General features: G+C 40.9%; 1 protein-coding gene across 1 annotated transcript in view; it reads right to left on the bottom strand.

The window, feature by feature from the left end:
* The window catches only part of LOC124856364 (contactin-3), a 253,125-nt gene that overhangs the window by 97,315 nt on the left and 140,404 nt on the right, over positions 1-15,406 (bottom strand). Inside the window, exons 4-8 of the mRNA XM_047346720.1 lie at positions 14,024-14,199; positions 8,924-9,019; positions 2,532-2,735; positions 808-910; positions 486-670 (exon numbers count right to left, since the gene is read on the bottom strand). Coding sequence (XP_047202676.1) covers positions 486-670; positions 808-910; positions 2,532-2,735; positions 8,924-9,019; positions 14,024-14,199 — 764 coding nt within the window. The remainder of the gene's footprint in view (positions 1-485; positions 671-807; positions 911-2,531; positions 2,736-8,923; positions 9,020-14,023; positions 14,200-15,406) is intronic.

Below are 15,406 nucleotides of genomic sequence, written 5' to 3'. Positions count from 1 at the left end.
CCAACCAATTGCTATTGAACAAAGTATTTTGTCAGGTTAAATGCCTGGATGATCAGTGGACGTGCAAAGGAATACTGTTTAGAACCGCTGCAGAACAAGAAGGTGCTTGTTTTTCTCAGCTGAAATTAAAGATTTGGGCTGAGAAGAAATGTAGCACTGAATCTGGAGAAATCTGACAAGAAAAAAATTACTGATCAACATTTGGCTTCAACAGGACTGAAACATGATTAAAATATGCTGTAGAAAGATTCCAGCAGAGCTGTTAAGGTTCTCGGTATTGGAAACCACTGATATGAACTCACTGGTACTTTACCGGAGCTGTAAGCTCCTGCAGAGTTTAAAGTGATATATTCAGTCACAAATTAGAACCAAATTCATTCATTCTGCTAATTTAATCCTACAAAGTGTAAGCACTTTAAACAGACGTAAAAAATCCCCATCATTAACGCTGAAGAGTGACAAATGAAAGGTTACATCTTTCTTACTCTGGAATATCAGCTGCCCTCTGGCAGCATTCATCCCTCTGCTGTTCTCAGCGACACACTCATACACGCCGGCATCCTCTGGGCGAAAATATGGAATTTCCAGATCCCCGGTGGAGTGGTTGATTTTAATCTTTCCAGGGAGTGGATTTCCATCGGCTCTCCTCCAAGAGATGGAAGGCACAGGGCTGCGGAGGTGAGACACACACAAGGTCACGCTGACCACAAAGAGCTGATATCGCCGTGACTGTTTGCTTTTTGCAGCAGAGAGAGCTTCTTCAAACCCGTCTCCCCTAGAGAACTATGGTATGTGTGTGAAACTTACTTTCCTAAGGCAAAGCATTCCAGCTTTACTGACAATCCTTTGGAAACATAAAGGGTGTCAGGAAACTGAACCTCAATCTTTGGCTCATATTCACCCATCACCACTAAATGAGGGGCAAAAGAAAGACAAAAGTGAGAATTCAATATGTGCCTAGTAATATAAATTTATGAGCCGTATCATACAGAACAATACAAAAGTCTGAATACAGCTTAACCTTTTTCAAATGTTCTAATGTTACAACAACAAACCTTAAACACAAATGTATGTTTTGGTGATTTATGTGATAGACACAACTAATGAGTAGAAGAAAAATGACTAATGATTTTTTACTTTTTTTTTTTTTTTTTAGAAATGCAATTCTAAAAAGTGTGTTGTGCATCTCTGTTCAGCTTCTTTGAGACAATCCTTTGTAGATCCACCTTTCACTGTAATTACATCAGCAAGACATGACTGACTTGGACAAACTATCAGTTTTTGTGAGGATGTGTGTGGAGACCAAGACCTTTTGGACATACAACAAGAATAAACCATGGTTCACTTCATATCTAAGGAAGTTATGTAGGACCAAATAAGAGGCTTACAGCAGCAGGGACCAGACCCTGAATAAGGAAGCCAGAAAACAGCTGACCATGGAGATCATGGTAGCTAATAGAAGCTACTGTGAGAAACTAGAAAAACAGCTTCTCGGGAGCCAATCAGACTTCAGTTTGGAATGATGTCACCCCCGCAGCAGAATACTCATCTGGGAAATGACCTTAACAACTTCTACTGCAGGTTTGAAAGGAGCCGTTCACCCCTCCCACCAACTCATCCACATCTCACTCTGACACAAAAACTCCCCATGCAACCAAACCAACCTCCTCTCAACCTTTGCAATGTTCATTTTCTCACACACATAGCATTTTGGAAGTGGGTCAAAATTGTTACATTTGGTCTCTACTTTTTCCGCACGTCTGCTGTGTCTCCTACATGACTTCTGGGGTCTTTTATTACTTTCTTACAACAAAAAATAGTTGTCCAATTAATGAATTCCATTTCCCAAATTACACACAGGTGGACCATGTCATCTTATTAAGTGACTTCTGGAGGATATTGGTTGCACTAGATTTTATTTAGGGATATCAAATTAAAAAGACTGAATACAAATGCACACCGCACTTTTAAAAAATTTGTAAAACAATTAAAGATTTAGAGAAAAATCTAAATGTGTATGGTTCTTCCACTTCAGAGTTCTGCACAACGTTGTGTTTGTAACATACAATCCCAATAAAATACAAAGTGTGAAAAAAGGTTGTTGTCATGAATACATATGTAAGTCACTGTGGCTGACACTGGATGAGTAACATGCTTGGTGAGGTCACATACAACATGTTAGTGGACAGGTGAATTTGTATTACATATCTGCTGCAGTGCAAGCATGACGTGAAACCCAGAACTGGGTGGTGGATATTTGCATTGGTTTCAAGCTCTGTGCTGTGCATGAGCCAGCCTACAGTCTGGTTATGTAAATTTGTTCCCTCATGTAGATACAGAGGTTGTCTCGCACACATAACCCTGCAACCCTCCGAGGTTTTTGGATGTGTAAAAACCCTGCCAAAAAGCTGAAAAAGAAAAACAGTGTCACGCTCCAAACAAACGATTCATCTCCTCTGCTTGCTCGCCTAACGAAGGTGTGTGTCAGTTCAGTGCACAGAATAACCAGACGGTGGGCAGGAGATGCTTACCGTCCCTCCGCACCACCACAGGGGCTGGAGAGCTGAACACTGTGGTGTTGGTCATCATGTTTCTCACTGCACACGTGTAATTCCCCACATCTGAGGCTTCAACTTTGGCTACATACAAGTTACCGGTCCTCTGAGAAATGAAACGCCGGGCGTCCTGCTGCAGAAAGCTGCGATGGCCGTTGAAAACCCAGGAATATTTCATCTCTGTGGCAAATGAAAAAAAAAAAGAATAAAAATTGGTGCAGAATTGCAATGCGGTCATTTGCTGTGACATTTCCAAAAAGGGATGAAACAAACAAACAACAATTATCTAAATATAATTTGAGTGTTTTTTTTTTTCATCACAGAACAGATGGCATGAAAGGGTTTGTCGGCTGATATTAGGTATATTTTTCTTTTCTACCTTTTAAAGAAGATAGGAATCCTATAAAATATCTTCTATACCGACTCTGAGCAGGCAGAGTGGTGGATTTAAAGGCCCAGACAGAGTCCGAAGGTTGTTGAAAAATACTGGCAACTGTTTAGTAAGAGGAGGGAAGTGATTAAATATTTCAGATTTGATATGGAAGGGCATGAAAAGTCATTCGTAATAAAGTAAAGTAACAGAAATGGCCAAAAAGCTATATATCTAACCTGCAATAATAAATGGCAGAATTAATAACACATGAACACTGGACTGAACCTTGAAATTGTATTTTTTTTTCTGTGAATTACAATATAATAAATTCAAGTGTTCTACTTGAACACTTGAATGTTCAATGAATGTTCAATGACTGAACTTTCATTGAGTGCCTGTTCTTAGTGCCTTGCTGAAGGAGACCACATTGCTGATAGTCCCACATTAATAATAGCTTCTAAACAAATGCACTTTTTCCTTTGTAACATATCATCAATTGGATGGAAAAGGCCACAAACTACTTTTATGTTAACTACTATGAGATTCATTTTTGAATAGCTCACACCAAATTAAACATTCAATTTCCCTTTTAATGACAACTGCAGTCTCAAACTTATTCCACCCCCTCTTGACAAACACTCAGTAGATCACCCAGTTAGTATGATCTGCAGCAGACATTATTCATAGCCACACACCAGTTTCTGTTAGCATTCCCAATGAATCTTAGTCCATTACTCATGGGTACAGGTCTCCAGTTGGTTAATATTCTTGGTCTTGCATATTCCAACCAGAGATTTTTAATAGAGCTCAAGTAAGGTAATAAATATGACCACTCTGGACTTTTTCTGCAGCCAAGCATTGGTGGACTTGGAGATAATGGGATTATTGTCCTGTTGGAAGCTTCAATGATGCCCCAAGCTTTAACCTCCTCACAGAGGGCATGCCATAGATGCCCAGAATTTCCAGGTACTTCATTGAATCCATTCTTTCCTCCACACATTGCAGGTTTCCTGTGCCAGAGAAAGCAAAGCAGCCCCAGAGCACAACTGAGCCACCACCATTCTTCAATGTAGGCATGGTGTTATTTTCAGCTTTTGTTTTATTCTTATTTTACCAAACATTTCTAGACATAATCCACAACCATGAAAAGTTCCAGTTTCAATTCATCGGTCCGCAGAACACAATCCCAAAACCACAGATTTGTTTATAAAGTTAGGAGCAAATCTGAGTTGACATTACTTGAGCTTTTGAGTCCGTAATAGTGTACAGAGTTCAAGCATGCAGCCATTTAATGTTTGGCGCGTTAAGATGATGACACGGTACATCACTTTCACAGTCTTCCCAGATTATCAAACTAGCAAACTTTAAACTCTTGCAAGACAGTATTTCTGTTCCACACCCCCATAAAACAAAAGAGATGCAATTTTAATTAAGTTTATCTCATGAGTGAATTTCATTTAAATTATATTTTTTGTAAAATTTATGTTGAGAAGTTGGAAAATTTATTTTTTTCATGTAAGGTTGTTAGTGAGTTTTTAATTATTTGTAATTTACATCATTGTTTGATGGATTAAACATTTAGAATTAATATTAATACATTTATTTTTTTTCAGATAGCTTTATCTACAAGTGAACTGTGTGTTTTATTTAAATGAAACAACCAGTATTTTAGTTTTAAATATACAAGTGCATCTCTTTTGATTTTTTTTGCTTCATGTCTGTCTCCATGTGATTGTAATTAGGTAGTTGACAGTTATGCCTACTCTTGTTATGCATTTATGATAATGTTGTATGGTTACAGATAAGGTTTTCAAGAAAAAGCAAAAGAGCATCTCACAGCTGATGTCATGTCCCAGCCTCTCTTTTTAATTGGCTGTCGGCAACACATTTGCAATAGGGACAGTAGTCATGATGTGACAGCATCCAGATGCACCTAAAAAATTCTTATGTTTGTTTGACAGCTTCTAAGGTTGGGTTTGGTTGGTTCACTAATAAATGATGTTCAGGGACTATTATTCACCAGCTTGAAAACAAACAACCTTTCTGTTAAATACTCTTTAGTAGCAAGCACGTGTTCTTACCGGTTAGCAGTTGAGGTAACAAAGAAGCGGATAGCTTAGCACCAGAAACAACCACATACCTTTAAAATACCTCGGTTAATATGCATAAGCGCGGACGGCGTGTTATGATCAATGTTCTGTTTAAAAATCACCCTTTAAATAAAGTTTGTCTTAACTTTAAAAACATACAAAGAGCACAAACCGGCACGTGTGCTGCAGATAGCCTGCTAGCACTAAGGTAGCCGAGTTTCACACAAACAAAACTTCATAAAATGAAAAACGTTTAGATCATTTCATTCTAAATATGTCTCTGCCCAAAACACTTAACCTCATGAACCGTGGTGAGGAAACGTTGTCCAAGGGTGAAGTTTGAAGAAGGTATCCACAGTCAACAAGCAGTTAGCTCGGTAGCTTCGTGGGGGGTTGAAGGTGCGTTCGCTCTGAACAAAAGGGTTAGCTCCGGAGCTGTAGCTGTGCGGCCTGTCCTGTCCGCTGCGGTCTTCTTCCAGACTGGGAGACCGCGTCTTTGCAGGGGGTTTCTCTCGAACACCGTTTGCTCCTACAGGGCTCGGAGAGACAGTTAAGCAATGCTTGTACCTTAATTACACCCGTTCTCTGATGAAAATACCAGATACACAGACAGTATTTCATTCGTACTTAACTTTGCATATGATCGATGATTGTATGACATCCTTGGATCCAGTTGAAGAGTTTATGTCTGTTTTCCAGCAAAGAGACATCCGCGCGCTTTTCTCCCCTATCCGGTCCCTCTGGAAGGCCGTGTGGAAGAGAGCGGATGTAGCAACAGCTGTGCTTTTATTTGGGTAGTCCGCAGTTATCCCGTTTCCTGGCTGTGCCAGAAGAAGGTTAATGCACTTTATTTTGAAAGTTCCAGAAAGGTCCGTACCGGAGTTTAATGTTGATATCCATGGCTGTGGGTCCCAACTTGAGGGTGCAGTCCTTTAAGTTTTTCAGGGTTATCATGTCTGATGACCTCTCCTGATAAAAGCACTCCATGGCCACAGTGAAGAGAACTGGTCACAGACTCTGCTTTCTCAGAATACTCAGGGGGACCAATATGGAGAAAAGGCAGTGGGTGACATTCTACAGGGCCACAGTTGAGTCTGTCCTCAGGTACGGCCCGACGGTGTGGTATTCAGGGCGCTCGACTGCAGATAAGAAGTGTCTCCAGAGAGTCGTGAGGTCAGCGGGAAAAAGATAATCGGCTGCCAAGTGCCACATTTGGAGAACATTGCTACCACACAGAAAAACGACATACCGACACACGCTGCCTCTATGAGTCAATACTACTCTTTACTTTATCTGTATCTTATTTTACTGTATCCTATTGTATCTGTACATAGGGTACGTCCATCGGTCTGGCCGGACGGAGGTTATGGACAAAAAGAGTCAGAAAAATTTAGATTTAATGTAATTATTATGCTGCGATGGACTGGCGACCTGGAGATAGGCACCAGCTTCCCCGTGACCCACTATGGAAGAAGCGGTAGAAAATGACTGACTGACTGTAATTATTATGCTGCGATGGACTGGCGACCTGGAGATAGGCACCAGCTTCCCCGTGACCCACTATGGAAGAAGCGGTAGAAAATGACTGACTAACCGTAATTAGTATGGTCATCACAATATTCATCAATAGTATCAGTTTACATATAACCCCCTGCGACCCTGAGAGGACAATAGTAACAACACGTTTCTCTGATATCCTGCAGCTCTACATAGGAGTGAAAATAGTACCTTGCAAAAACCATTAACTCCAATGTATTTTGGGAATTTCTCTGATAAAAGTAAAGCACATTAGTCAAATGGAAGTAAAATGATTCAAACATTTTTACAAAAAATAGATCTTAAAAGTTTGGTCCAACTGGATCAATAATTTGTAGAATCACGTTTGCATGTGAGGTGCATCTCTACCAGCTTTGCACATCTAGAAGCTGACCTCTACCCAATCCTCTTTTAAACATAGCTCAAGCTCAGTCAGATTGGACAGAGAACATCTGTGAACATCATTTTTCCAGTCATATATGTTTCGATCTAAACCATTCCATTGTAGCTGTGAGTTTATGTTTAGGGTCATGCTAGTCTTTTGCAGCCTTTAACAGGTTTTTCTTGCAGTTTTTAACTGCATCTATCTTCCCATGAGGTCTGACCAGCTGTCCTGTCCCTTCTGAAGAAAAGCATTCCCACAGCATGATATTGCCACCAACAACTTTATCTCTGTCCTGTCCAGTGCGTTCCTTGGTCTTCATCATTCTGTGTGTTTGCTAATGTCCTCTAATGAATCTCAGAGCCTGTGGATTTGTAGTCAGATTAAATTAATCACAGGGAGAATCTATTTATTAATTGGATGACTTTTTGAGGCAGTCAGTTGAACTGGATTTTGTTTAGGAGTATCTGAGAATGCAAATACATTTCAGAACATTTCAGATATTTTTAATTGACAAAACTGTGTGCACTCCTTTCAGTCAAACACAATAAAATTTATTAAACTGTGATGTTGTGACAAAATGTGAAAAAGTTTAATTAATTATTTTGCTAAGTAATCAAGGACATTAACACTTTTGCCTCAAACATTAATAAGGCTACATCCAAAAATGCAGACAGGAAAGAAGGGATGAGCATATCAGAGTCGAGGTGTGCTGTAAAATGCTCTAACTGAGAGGAGTAAGAAGGCAAGTTTGGGAAGTTGCAGAAACTGCACAACATATTTAGCCATTACTGCAGCCCACCCTTATCAGACGAATAGCATTCTGCACTCAGTCTGTCTAATGTAACAGCTGCTAAAACGTTCCATTTGCTTCCTTGAGGGAAAACTGTGATTCAAAATCAGGGCATGAACTGACAGACCTTTCATGATTAGGAACTATCAGAAACTGGCTCTGTTTAAACGCTGCAGTCCCACAGCAACAGAGGACTTGCAGGAACATAATCCCATGTCCTCCGACAGAGTTTAACTCTCAACACAGCTCCTTTAAGGCCACTTAGGTATTGATTGCTCAGATAAGCTTCACATGAATCCTCTTTTAATAAGGTGCATTGTAGATTTCCTCAAGAATTGCTTCAGCACACCTTCAATCAGCTTTGACATCATACAATCATTGTGGCATTTAAGGAAAAAAATATTTCAGTGACGTTTTCAATTCTGAAATACCACAAGCTAGCATTATCACCCAGTGCAAAACCCATCAAGTGTATGACTATGATCCTTTTAATGGTGAAAACTAAAGAGATGGGGGTATTCAAAGGACGAAGGGTGAAAGTAAGGGCTAAAAAATGCTAATGTGTGGAATTCCACACGGCCGCAGGATTCAGCTGGAAACAGAGAGCAGAGAAAGGCCGCTGTGGTGGCGTGAAATTTTGCTGCCGGGCACTAAAAAGCTGCAGGAGCCTGGCCCCTTTGAGGGCCCGCTAATCAGCAGCACCCAGACACATGAGCCGACTCACAGCTGAGCCAGAGGATAAATGCTCCCGCAGCAGCCACCAGCCGCCGTTATTACCCAGCAGATAACTTGCCCGCAACCAGGGGAACAAAAAAACAAAACAAAAAAAAAACATATATGACAGCTGGATGAGATGGAGCTCTGGAGGCTTTCTAGATGACAGCACGGTCACAGATCATATGGGCTAGAAAAGTGAGTTCAAGGTTAAGAAGTGTAAGGCTGTGAACTACAGATGAAGGCAGGGGTCTGGGCAGGTGGAGCAGTGGCAGATAAGGAGAAATGAATGGAAAACAGAGTGTCAGAAGCAGAACAGTGGCAGCAGACGTAGGTGGGAGGGTTCAGAAACAAAAGAATCACAACGGTGTTGCTGGAGGATACTAAGCAGCAGTCTGAGGAACAGTAAAGAGTGCTGACTCAAGCAGGAGTGTAAAACTGGAAGACAATTCAGAAGAGTTATAGTCAGGAGTACTGTACCTCCATAATGGGGCGGCGGGCCACAGAGGAGAACCACAGCCTGACCCTCTCTTACTGTCACTGTGTTCCTGGGCTTCTGGCTGAAGTTCTGCAGAACTGTTAGATGTGAAAGAAACCAAGAATCTGTCAGGGTGCAACTAATAAAAAAAACTTCCACTTGCCTTAAGGATCATTTAAAGAACATATTGGTATACATTGTCCTGCTAAAGTGTTCAAACTTTTTCATTGTATGTATTGTATTTCATTGTAATAATGAATCAGACCAACACAAAGTAGGGTGAATAGAAGGAAAATGATACACATTACTGAAGTACCGTGTATCATTTTCATTGCAAGTAAAATATGGGAAGCATCCTGTGTATTTGTGTTCAGCCCCCGTTACTCTGAAACCCCTAAATAAAATGTGTAACAATCTGCCTTCAGAAGTCAAAGCATAAATACAGTCCACCTGTTATTAACATTTTGTCTCAGTATAAATACAGCTGTGCTGTAAAGACTTCAATGTTTGTTAGAGAACATTAGACAACAAACAGCCTCATGAAGACCAAGGAACACAGCAGACAGGTCAGTGAGAAAGCTGTGGAGAAGTTAAAACCAGATTAGGTTATAAAACAATATCCCAACATCTCACTGAGGATTGTTCAATCCATAATCTGAAAATAGAAATAGCATGGAACTGCCAGCAGGTATCAACGGGTTCCAAGCCCAAACTTGGAAGTCCACCCCTTGCCCCATCCCTCCCAGCAAACTCTTCACCCTGCTTTCCGCCAGCTGGGCCGCTCAGGACAGCGCCAACTCCTGAAAGGTTTGGCCCTTACATTGGATTTATCCTATGAGTGGTATTGGATTGAATTAAAAAAAATCATTAAAAAATCCATATTTTATCTTTAAATTCCCAAAAGATTTTTAGAGAGCCATGTTAATATCTGGAACTCTACAAACCAATTCCAATGCCCTTAGATTGAATTTTATTTTAACAAACAAATCCTACATTATTTTAACATGTTTTCCAATATGGACCCAAATTCATTAATTTATAAATAGTACATGGTTTACCATAAAATTATTTAAATATGTACCACATCTATAAGAGTATTAATATAGGGTTTTCATCATACCCCTGGATGGAATATGTTTCCAACCAAAACTTCAATAATGACCTGAATTCAAAAATTCTTAAAACATACATTGCTTATCGTTGAGACATACCTCCAAGACTTGCAGCTGTAATTGCATTGAACTGTGGTTCTACTTCCAGCTGCATACATCTGCACACCACAGTGTTGCAATTTTTATTTGTAAAACATATTGAGAGCCATGTACCATTTACCTTCTATTGGGCTGCACGGTGGTGCAGTTGGTAGCACTGTTGCCTTGCAAGAATAAGGTCCTGGGCATGAATCCTGGCCTGGGGTCTTTATGAATGGAGTTTGCATGTTCTTTCCTTACATGCGTGTGTTGTCTCCAGGTACCCTGGCTTCCTCCTACAGTCAATCAATGTAACATGACTGGTAACTGGTCTCTCTCTCAATTTAGCTAAGGTGCATGTCTCTATGTTGGCCTGTGATGGACTGATGACCTGTCCAGGGTGCACCCTGCCTCTTGCCCAATGACCGCTAGTAATAGGCACCAACCCCCTTGCGACCCCTGCAAGGACAAGCGGGTATAGATGATGGATGGATGAGTTGGTGTATTACATCAACTTCCTCCTAAAATACATTGAAGTCTTTAGTTTTAATGAAAAAATGTGAAAAGGTTGAAGGAGTCTGAACATTTTTTCAAGATACTAGTATACCCACCTACAATAAAACACCAGGTTCCCCTGTTAGTTTCCCTGCACCAGCAAGAGATCGGGCCAAGGACAAAGCAGTCGAGCTTTCACCTTTAATTAAACCCTGCTGTCTACAGGATGATAGAATAAATAGCAGGGAAACATATCAATCCTAAAGTCCTAGAAATACCAACTGGTCTCTGGAGAGGTCACGCAAATATCAGCATGGGTCAAATCAGAGCCAAGCTAATTAAAAATCCTGCTGAAATCAAGTCCAGCCTTCCTTACACAAAACTATGATAAGGTAAAACAGTAAATTTATTCTCCATTTAGAGTCAGAAAACAAATCCTTGTTGTTCCAGAGTGAATAACTGCAAATATCTCAGCTTGAAAGTATTTATTTGTGTTTTTTTTTTCTTTTGCTCCTTCTACATATAAATTATTAATTAAAGTATATAGGTAGGAAGGGATTTGACTCGGGTGCTGCAGGCGGAAGTGGGTCGAGAATGGAACGTGGCCCAGGAACTGCCCAGGGTTTGATTGGGACGTTTGATGTATGTCTTCCTGTTCAGTCTCTGCAACCGTCTCCTGTCTGCAGAACTGCCAAATAAAGGCCACCAGTGCCACAAAAAATAGAAGGGCTTCAAAATAGTTTTAATCTAAAGTGACATATGACCTCTGAACTAAATGTGCAATATAAAGATAGAGGATGTTAGATGTCCTCTCTTCAGGTTGGAGGGGAGTTCCTGCCTCAAGTGGAGGAGTTCAAGTATCTCTGGGGCTTGTTCACGAGTGAGGGAAGAATGGAGCGGGAGATCGACAGATGGATTGGTGCGGCTGCTGCAGTAATGGGGGCGCTGTGCCGGTCCGTTGTGGTGAAGAGAGAGCTGAGCCGAAAAGCGAAGCTCTCGATTTACCGGTCGGTCTACGTTCCTACCCCCCTCTCTTCAGGTTGGAGGGGAGTTCCTGCCTCAAGTGGAGGAGTTCAAGTATCTCTGGGGCTTGTTCACGAGTGAGGGAAGAATGGAGCGGGAGATCGACAGATGGATTGGTGCGGCTGCTGCAGTAATGGGGGCGCTGTGCCGGTCCGTTGTGGTGAAGAGAGAGCTGAGCCGAAAAGCGAAGCTCTCGATTTACCGGTCGGTCTACGTTCCTACCCCCACCTATGGCCATGAACTTTTGGTCATGACCGAAAGAACAAGATCTAGGATACAAGCGACTGAAATGAGCTTCCTCCGTAGGGTGGCCGGGCACTTCCTTAGAGATAGGGTGAGGAGCTCGGCCATCCAGGACCGGCTCGCAGTACAGCCACTGCTCCTCCACATCGAGAGGAGCCAGTTGAGGTGGCTCGGGCATCTATACCGGATGCCTCCTGGACGCCTTCCTCGGTAGGTGTTCCAGGCACGTCCCACCAGGAGCAGGCCCAGGGGACGGCCCAGGACACGCTGGAGGGATTATGTCTCTCGGCTGGCCTGGGAACGCCTTGGGCTCCCCCTGGAGGAGCTGGAGGAGGTGTCTGGGGAGAGGGACGTCTGGGTGTCTCTGCTGAGTCTGCTGCCCCCACGACCCGGTCCCAGATAAGCGGAAGACAACAAGTACGAGTATGAGGATGTTAGATGCTCCATTACTGTACATAAAGTTTGTATAGATATGATATAGATTTTAATATTTTTGTCAAAGTTAAAACCCAATTTATCCCAAGCAGTTTATCCCTTATACTGCCATTTTTACTTACAGTGTGCAAAAAAGCAAGACAAAAGTCTGATAATCATGTAAACCTGCCATGTGTGCAGTTTCTTGAACATTTTCTGTCACATTTATATATATTTTTATATATAAATGTGTTGCTAAATGTTATCTGATGTTGAAACCAGATACAGCGTGAAGGATCACAAACGTTATTATTGTCCTTCTTTCAAGAAACAATAAGCTGCAGTACCAAATTTCCGGGCAGTCAAGATAACAGTTTTTCAGATTTCTTCTTTTAGATAGTGGATGAAGAGCCAGGCATGAACTTCCAGCTTCTGTTAAAAGATGAATGCGTCTCAGAAACACACTGACATTTGGAAATACACCAAGACTGACTTTATTAAATTATACTTTTGATTTACAGGAAACTGAAAAATACTGTTTTCTGTGGGCCAACCTGTTCACAGGGTAAATGTTATAGTGAGTAAATAATGTGTTCCTGAAAGTCAGTTTTCTGCTGACTAGGTGTCCATTGCAGTCACTTATTGAAACACAGAGAACTATTTTTCATAGCTGTATATCTGCTTATTTTTGTGCAGTGGTGCTAGTATACCAGCAGAACTACAAAGGAACAGGATGTATGGAAAGTTTAGGTCCCAGTCCTAGAAATTATATTTTCCACTTTATTCTTCTCATTTGTTTAGTGCTGACAGGAGAAATTATGAAATGACACATGGCTTTAAAGATCTTCAGCCCCTGAGGGAATACTTTTAAACCAAATTACTGAATTTTCAGCTGCATATCTTTCGGGGTATGTCTCTACCAGATTCGTGCAGCTAGAAACTAAATGTTTAGTCCACTCATCTCTGCAGAAAAGCACAAGCTCAGTCAAATTGCATGGTGAACCTGTGAACATCAATTTTCAGATTTTTTAGATTCTTAATTGGATTTTGTTTTGGGCTTTGACTTGGCTAATTCTCATGCAAGAACATGCTTGGGTCTATACCAGTCCAACGTTGCTCTCTCTCTATGCTTATCGCTGTGGACAAGCTGAAAGGTGAATCCGCCCCAGTCTGGATTCTATTCCAGCCTCTGTGAGGTTATAAGATTGTCCCGTATATTTAGGTCCAACCATTATCTCTGACCAGGTTTCCTATCCCTGTTGAAGAAAAGTATCCCATAAGCAGTATGCTGAAACTGCCATACATCACTTTAGGGATTGTTAGGGATGTGTAGTGTTAGTCTTCCTCCACACATAGCATTTTGCAAGTAGGTTAAAACATCAAATTGTGGTCTTATAAGACCAGAGCACCTTTTGTACATGTTTGCTGTGTCCTCAGCACAGGACTTCATATGGTTTTCCCTTAGCAAAGGGTTTCTTCTCACTACCATCCATAAAAACCAGATTTGTGGAGTGCATGACTAATAGTTGTGTAATCAACAGATTATCTCATCTGAGCAGTGGATCTTTGCTGCGTACATTTGCTAAATATTCACAATTGTCTTGTATTTTAAGGATAATTCCAAGACCTTCATCAAGTTGATAACTGCCTGCAAACTTACTGTGTTGAAGGTGTGCTCAGCTGCAAATGTTTTCCCAACTGAAAGAGGAAACAAATTGGCCCACAACAAGTACTCACATGCAAACTGGACTTTTGCTTCCCTGCTGACGATGGTTCCAAATGTGTTTGTAGCAATGCACTGATATACTCCTCCATGATTGATAAAATGAGGATTATTGATCAGCAGGTTCCCTTCTGCAAGGCTGTAGCTTGGATCCGAGTCTGTGTCTATATCTCTTCCATCCACTTTCCACCTGGGAAATCACACATACCACATGCCAAGTTTGTAAATGTCACAGTAGAAAACTAATTACCAGTCTTCTAATGATTGGGCATGGGGCCTGTTAGTGGTATCATGCTATACTAAGGTTTAAAAAAGTTAACATTTCAAAACTGCTAAAATTGACAACAAATCAAAGCCAATTGTGCTAATTGAGGCGAAACAACCTAACATTCAAAAAGGAACTGCGCTGCCTGCTGTACATTCAGTTTTGCATCAGCCTTTACATACAAAATAAAAACCATTAAACTACATACAGCTTTCAAACTAAATTTCACTAATCTCCCAAGTATCAAAACTCTGTATCAATATTGCTATCTTTCTGTTTTTCCTGCTACTCCGTTCTCAGTGTTACTCCGTTTGTCCCATTACTTGCACAACTTTCCTCCATCTTTTAGCACCTAAGGACTGCCCATAATTATTGATTGAATGTCAGATGTCCACCAATAGCAAAGGGGTCTCATGTTGTTTTCTTTTATGTTTGCAAGCACATCCGGTTCACAGTAGCTGGTTTTTACCATTCCTTGTTGGAATAAACAAGACAATGTTCCGAAAAAAATAAGGTTGAATTAATTTAGCATTACTCTGGGTTTGCTAGGTCTATTAACACAATTTAAAGACTGGTGTAGAGTTTACAATAGACCCTTTCAACCTAAATTGAAACTCAATCATGAAGAATCAGGAAGGTGGAGTCTTGCTGCTGCGTCTTCCCAAATCAGACATGTAAAAAAGACGTGTATACGTGTCAACGGACCCCTAAGGGTTAAGTAGTTGACTGCTGGCTCCATCTGAGCAGATGGCCAGACTAATAAACCTGCTAATATCAGCTTGTTGTTGAAATACCCATGTTATACAAGATCTGCCTTCCATTTCAACAGATCAGGATCACCATGGCTTAAGGTACAAAACAGCCCAGCATCTTCTTTCTATGCATTTAAAACAATAGCATCCATAATTTTTACACCTGCTAAGGCGGACTACCTCAGCAAGAACACCACCACTCACATGTTTCCCACTGCTACAGCATTTAAACAAATATTGTCGCCATAACAAAAAAAAAAAACAAAAAAATTTGTTTCATGCAACAGTGTGTAAAAAATTCTGATTTTACTCCTGAAGATTCAATCGCTTCAGAACGCAAGTTAAACTGATAGCATTTTCTACTTTCAGATTGATTTGAC

This window comes from Girardinichthys multiradiatus, chromosome 20, assembly GCF_021462225.1.
Source record: "Girardinichthys multiradiatus isolate DD_20200921_A chromosome 20, DD_fGirMul_XY1, whole genome shotgun sequence".
Taxonomy (NCBI): Eukaryota; Metazoa; Chordata; class Actinopteri; order Cyprinodontiformes; family Goodeidae; genus Girardinichthys; species Girardinichthys multiradiatus.
The sequence above is the reverse complement of the archived record's forward strand: the minus strand, read 5'-3'. Positions and strand labels throughout refer to the sequence as shown.